Here is a 7298-nt window from a genome sequence, read left to right on the forward strand (position 1 = left end):
ATACATATACCTAGACAAATCACGTTGTGTTAAAAGAAAGCCAAAATATGGAACGTGCCACAAATGAGACCATAACAAGCTTCGACTGCTTTATCATTACATTTCACGCTATTTATAACATAGGCCCTAAAGATTCATTAAGAGAAAATTTTCAATAAATAAACATATTGACTGTTGCTTCGCAATATATTCTATATAAGTACGTTAAGGAATTTGCTAGAAACTGCGACAGTCATAATGTTAGCACGAGGAACAATCATAAACGTATTATGCCTTGTACTCGGTTAAGTCGAGATAGTAAATCTTTTATTGGGTGATGTATATGTACATAAAATGCTTTTACAATATGATAACACATAAACAAAAAAAAAACTACGTTTAAGAAAACCGACCTCAAAACTGAAAGGTATCAAATTACTAAAAATTTAATTAAATACACCTTTACCTTTAATATTAATAAAATACTATTATTTATATGTGCTACCTATTCATAGGTTTTAGGTCGGTGCCAAGCCCTAAATAAAATAAAACTTAATATTATAAACAGCTTACTTACTGTAATTATTAAGGTTGTCAAAGTCACGCGTGTCGAGTGTATGTACTTACTATTACATTTGGCTTGGCACCGACTTCAAAGCTATGTATATGTACCTAGCACATACAAATAATAGTATTTTATTAATATTAAAGGTAAAGGTGTAGTAAATTAAAATTTTAGTTATATGATACTTTTCCGTTTTTGAAGTCGTTTTTCTTAGGCGTAGTTTTATTTTTTACGTTTTAGTGTCAGTTAATAATTATAATATTATATAATCAACCTGAATGAAAACTCCTAAAAAAGCCGTAGACAAAAAACAATTATATCATCTAGGTAAACAAACATTTTTATAAAATGAAAACTACTGGGCCAAACTATGTAAAATTTTAATTTTTAAATTCTTGGTCAATAATGAAAAATATAAAACATTTATTCTGTTAAGGTTACATATTATGTTGAATTTAGAAGTGACAGTTGACAGTTGACACACGACTAAGGAGACGAGTGTGCTTATCATCTTTCCCTTTACGCACACTTTTGCTATTCCGCTATTAGACTGCAAATGATATGTCTATAAAAACGTCATTGATTATATAAACTAATGTTATAAAGAGGTAAAATTTGTGAGGGTTTAATCTCCACAATTTAAGATAGGAACTACAAGGTACAACTTGTTGGCACGAAACGAAGTTGGAGGGCGACAATACACCCAAGCAACACTGTTTTTCCGTCAAAAAGATATCAATTAGCACTCTATTTTCAATATGCAAAGACTGTATGATAATAGTTAGCCTAGTAATGAAAATAACCATAATGAGGGTGGTTATTAGTTTTCGCAACTAGGGTCCCTCCCTAGGTAGGGTACCGCATCTGTAACGGAAAATAAGCCTTTATTCCCTGTTCCTATTCCGTGAGTGTTGATTGTTATTCTGAACAAATTTAAAGGGCTGATAATTGCTAATTTCCTTCCGGAAAACATATTATAAAAATCGAACTTTCCACCGAGATGTGGTAATTTTATTTAAAGTCTCCAGCGAGCTGTATGCACCTCCTCCATCGAAGTTCTAAAACGCCTTAACAACTTACATCGTAGGTACTTCTACTTTGCTCAGACTTTATTTACGATAAACTTGGCTGAGTGTGACAAAACGCGAACTTGACTTTTGCATTGGGCTGTCTTAGATTAGGTTCAGTATAATTTCAGCTGTCATATGACTATAAACAAATCAAAGGTTATGGTAACCTTAGGCTCAGCTCAGTTTTACGTAATTAAAGTTTGAGTACGCTCTGTAAGATGTTAAATCTCGTTAGCTCAGTAACTACGTTCTACAATAGCGGCATAATCCTTCAAACCGAAACGTTTTAACAAATTAACACTGCTTAACGACAGAAAAAGGCGATGCTGTGGTACCTACCCAGCCATCCGCCATCATTCGCAAAGAAAACTCCCACTAGTAAAGTTCCAATAATTCATTATCATTCATTCAGCCGGAAGATGCCCACTGCTGGATCTGCCCGGATCTCCTCATTTCCGATTCGATCTCGCAAGAAAACTCCGAGCATATCCCTGTCCATTGCCCTATGACCGACCGTCTATGAGCTTCCTCATAGTTATCAGACGCAGATGTGGTCGTTAACTATGGGCAAAAATAATTAATAATAATAAATAAATAAGTATAGGTACTTAGTGTAACATTATTCCACTTTCCTACATAATCACGGTTAGTTGTATATGTATTTATTCCATACACCCATATACCAACCTATTTGAATACAATAAAATATATAATTCGATATTCAGCATTCCGAGGCCTTTCACCTTATTTACTGGGGAAAGGTACTGAAATGCATAAATTTGTTTTTTTTATCGTAAATTTAAAGTAGGTTACTTATACCGAAATGCCATTTTGTCTGTCTGTCTTTTTCGGCTAATTACCGTATTGATCACCGGAATGAATAACTAAGAAGTTGTGGACTGAATTATATTTAATGCTACAAATTTCCACGTAAGAAATCCTCAACATAATACAATATGATAAAATAAGGGTTAAATGTTCACATACCTATATCATTAGGTAAATAATATCTAATACCTATAATCAAAATTAAATGTTATTCATTCATGTCGGCTAATAAATATACAAATTACTACCACTTCAGAAAAGTTGATATTGAATGGGAAGAAGTGCAAGAAACTCATTGCCATTCTTTTAAATCAATATTATATGCAATGATTGACTTGTTACAATTATTATGTTTGTAAAGTGATACAACAAATACTCAAACGTTTTCTTTAATGTTCCCGACACTATTTTACTATGTATTATTTTAGCTATTTGACAAGTTAATGCCGAGATGGTATTATTTATATTCTTATTATTACAACGCACGTTATGTCCTCTATAATACTAACATATTACATTATGCACCATCGATAGACTTCGACGAAAGCTTACGATTAAAACATAAACAAGCAACATTAGCTTTTTTAAAGTAAAAATATTCCAATCAGAAAATTATACAGGGACGTGTTTTGTCCTCCCTTCGGCGCAATAATTTACAGTCCTCAGTCAAAGTAACAATTTATTGGATTATTTACCTATAAAAATATGGTTTATGTCTTGTTTATGTAATTAAAAACAAGAAATGTATGATAGATAATGTTTTTAATTTAATTAATTAATTAAATAAAATAATAATTTAAATAAAATTTTAATTACCCCCTTTATAGTTCACTATTATCAATCGGCTTAAAAAACACGGTATCCACTGTTTTGTATTTAAAATAATACCGCGCTACAAGAAAAGTTAGGCTGCCAATGGAAAGAGACTTTAGTTGAAATCGAACCAATCAGTGGCGTTGTATGTGGTGTGATTCAATGAAACGCATAGCATCAGCGTGCACTGCACATTTTATTTTAATAATAAACGGCAGGTATATTTACTTTACACAGTGGTACATTTGAGTATAATATAGATTATGATTTTCACGTATGCATTTACACTTTATTCATAAGAGAATGACGGATTATTTAGATACAAAAATAGTTCGGAATGATTAAACTAGTATGCACGGTACGGTTTTCCCTCTTGCCCCCGCATCGCATGATCACAGCGTCATATAAATTGCGAGGACACTCCCCACTTCTAGGCAAACGTCAAAATCAACGCTGGTGTGTGGTCGACGGTTGTTCATATTAGTGAAACCATTTATCCCGCGATATTTCGTAAGCTGGTACCAATACAAAAACAGTGGAAAATTGAATAACGTGTGTGTTCAGTGATAAATAATACAAAATGGCTACCAACACAGATATTTCATCGAAATTGGAGAACAGCAGGTAGGGACGCGTTTTTTAATTAAAATGACCCTGTCCATTAGCACGTTAATTTTATTGATATTTGATGCTATACTTGTTTTTGGAAGGGTTTATTTAATATATAATATAAGAGTCACAACTTAGTCTGAATAGCATCTCGAAAATGATGAAACACTGACCAACGCCTTTCACATTGAGTTAGCTCAATGCAATAATTCCCAGACGAACTGATGGTTTTTTGTAGATAGTTATTTAATTAGGAAAACTATTTTAATCCGTTACTTAAGGACCATAAGTAAGCAATTACCTAAGCTTCTCGTTATTGAGGTTATGTTCTGTTCTGTAAAGTATCAAAATTCTTCTTTCTAGGCGTGCGCTGAATGCGATTGTGAACGAATTCTCAAATACTTGTGTGATAAATGATAGTATATAGGTTACATTAATTAATCATTCTAAAAAGTTAATAAAATGTCCTATTTCGTTTGTGATGTAACAAACGCTAAAGACATTAATTTTATAGTTGTAGAGACTAGAATACATAAATAGTAGTAGTTGATTATAAGTGAAGAACACCTTGAATTAATTTAAAACTGTTATTGAATGTTAATACTAGGTACATATCACAAATTTAATGGGTCAAGAGTTACTGACAAACTTATATCAAGGTAGCTTTCTTTAGTCTGAACAAGGTTACAAATTACATAATTTATGCACTTGGATTTCGACCATGTAGGCAAATTAAGAATTAAAATAATTAACATTTTATGATATGTAACAATTTATTAAGGAAATATACACTGATAGGTTATTTGTGAGTAGGTTATATTAAGATATCTGGCTCAAAAACATTGTAGTTTACTTATAGTAACTTATAAGTGGCAGAGATTCGAGAATATTTCAGCTCATTGTAGACTGAAATTTTACTCTCAGTAAATTATGTGGTATTAGTGTAGGAGCATAGGAGTATTACAAGTGCTCAATCATTCATCTAAATGATTTTATCTTGATCACACATAAAAATATTACAGAATATATTGTTATAAAAGTGACAACCTGTATACTTACCGGGACATTATTAAACAAGAATATATGAACTTCATTTAGATAATATTTTTTAAATTTTGATTCTGCTAACTATCTTGACAATCAGAGGACATAAAACTAACTTAAATCTGTAGTAAGAAAGTGTGTACATCAATCACCTTAGAGGCCGGCAACAATCCTGTATTTCCTCTGGTGTGGTAAGAAGGCAAGGGGATGATGGTGAATACTTCCGAGTGATTCTCTTCTTGTCTTACTATTTAAAAAAAAATATGGGAATATGATGGCCCTTTCAAAATTGTAAAATTATAAATAGTTGCAAATTTATTGCTTCATAGATATTATCGATATTCAATTTATGATTTAATCAAGTTTGTGATAATTATGTAGGTAAATGAAATTTATTGTTTATATATGTTATGACCTAACATTACCTATTTTATTGGCTTTTACTCACAACATGAAAAATTTATAACCAAGATAAACATTATACAAGAAAGTATCTATGACTATTCTTCGATGTTTGTATCCTCTATTATGTACAATAACAATTTAACAACGGTTTCAATTGTTACAGGAACAGCTTGCGAAAAATCGCCAGACATGATAACACCGAGTTCTCCACGCAGAGCATCCTCAATGACATGGAGAAGTTTGTCAAAATGGTGAATGCCATGGATGAAACTGTACTTGTCCCAAGTCGGCTCATGAACTTGCCCCAAGAAGGTGATGACGATCCATTCAGTCTTTTCTCTATGCTGAATGCCTTAAAGACTGAACTTCTATGGGCAGGGGATGTTGAAGAACATGTTGAAAGGGGTAGAAGGGTTTCAGATATGAGTGACACAGATAGTGATGCATCAAGTGCAGCAGGGGATTCTGGTATTGACGGCGAAGATGACATAGAATCAGCCGCTCGCGCTGCTGCTAGCTGTAGGAACCACCTCCGTGGTCTACGCCGCTGTCTTCGTCACCTCACCGCCACCGCCGCTCATCTCACGAGGTCGTATCAAGAAGAAGTTGGAGCACCCGTGTAAACATTGCCTGTGATTTAGTTATTCTGCGCGTATGTATATATAGGTTAACGGGCCCGCTTTGTAAATATAGGCTATAGGGCTGGACATGTGCAAATCTCACTTACATATATGGTTATTTAAATAAAATTCAATTCAGTAATTTTTATTTGTTTCATTTCTTATTTAAAATGCTTTAACTTCTTTTTTAATAATGCATATTCCCAATAGTGAAATAGTAATAATCACTCAACTCTTTAGGCCAATATACTAAAAGAAAATACATACAGTGAATCTTAGTCACAATCGCTGATGGTTGATTATAATGATAAAGCATCATGCATCGTTATCTCAACTGCGTCCATGATTACATAACACGAATGCTTCAATGTTACACATTTCGTAAGGTTGTATCACAAGTACATACCACGTGATACACTTAATGTATTCTACAATAATAATTAACTGAGGAAAATCTTTTGTTGTCATTTGTACACATACACAAATAAATTTTCGAGTAAGTAAATATAAAATGTTTCATACCTACCGTGTTCTTGTTTGGTAAGAAACAAATACGTTTATATTTTTTTTATTTTCATTGCGACGTTGCAAATCTATACAGATTATTCTAGACAAGTGTCGATAATTTTTGAAACCAACTCACTTCATTTCGCATCTTCAAATCTCAGAAACTTCAAAGCCAACAAATTTGGAAGGTAGGTTCTTTCTAGGGCGTAGGTGTTAGCTAAGAAACGGATTTGAGAAAATATTCCGCTAAGGGGATCGAAGGTTGTATGTAAGTCCTATATTTTCACGTTAACCGTTCCAGGATAACCTAAATGTCGATTTTCACGTCTCTAACTTCAACTCTCAGTCTCTAACACTCAATAATAATATTTAATAATAAAAAGGGTTAAAGTTTGTATACAAAAGTTGTAATCATAGTTATTTCAATTTGAAATGTAGGTACTTTCTAGGGGGCAAGTGCAAGAAGATAGGATACTATGAAAATCCCCCACCCCAAACGGGATGAAATGGGGGTTGAAAGATTACATGAAAGTCCTATGTTTTTGAAATTAGCGACGTAAAAACCGTAATTTAGGTTACTGAATGTATTGGAGGTCGATGATGCTGTGCATTAAGGCTGATTTACACAGGGTAAGTAACTGACTACAAATTCGAGGCAAGTCAGTGCTGACCCGAAAAAAACCCTGTGTAAACTGATTTGAAGTCAGTACAGTGGCTTGAAGTCAGCGCTGACTTGAATATTCGGACACGAATATTTTAAAGTCAGCAGACTCGGCAGAATATCCTGTAGTTTCTTCACACTCTTGAGCCACCAGGAATACCATCTCACATCTTCATACGTTTGCGCTCCAATTATTT

At 33.2% G+C, this 7298-nt stretch overlaps 1 protein-coding gene across 1 annotated transcript; it reads left to right on the forward strand.

The window, feature by feature from the left end:
* Window positions 1–3670: 3670 nt before the first annotated feature.
* Window positions 3671–6077, forward strand: LOC126969610 (mid1-interacting protein 1-B). Its single transcript, XM_050815157.1, has 2 exons — window positions 3671–3879; window positions 5477–6077. The coding sequence occupies exons 1-2, from the start codon at window positions 3836–3838 to the stop codon at window positions 5934–5936; spliced, it is 504 nt and encodes a 167-aa protein (XP_050671114.1). The 5' UTR covers window positions 3671–3835; the 3' UTR covers window positions 5937–6077.
* The last annotated feature ends 1221 nt before the right edge of the window (window positions 6078–7298 follow it).

This window comes from Leptidea sinapis, chromosome 18, assembly GCF_905404315.1.
Source record: "Leptidea sinapis chromosome 18, ilLepSina1.1, whole genome shotgun sequence".
In the NCBI taxonomy this organism is placed as follows: Eukaryota; Metazoa; Arthropoda; class Insecta; order Lepidoptera; family Pieridae; genus Leptidea; species Leptidea sinapis.

What these genes read in the sequence shown, in the direction of transcription:
- LOC126969610 (XM_050815157.1), top strand. Translation starts at nt 3,836, where the DNA reads ATGGCTACCAACACAGATATTTCATCGAAATTGGAGAACAGCAG. An exon ending in TCGAAATTGGAGAACAGCAG is followed by an intron (nt 3,880 to 5,476) that starts GTAGGGACGCGT and finishes CAATTGTTACAG; the next exon opens with GAACAGCTTGCGAAAAATCG.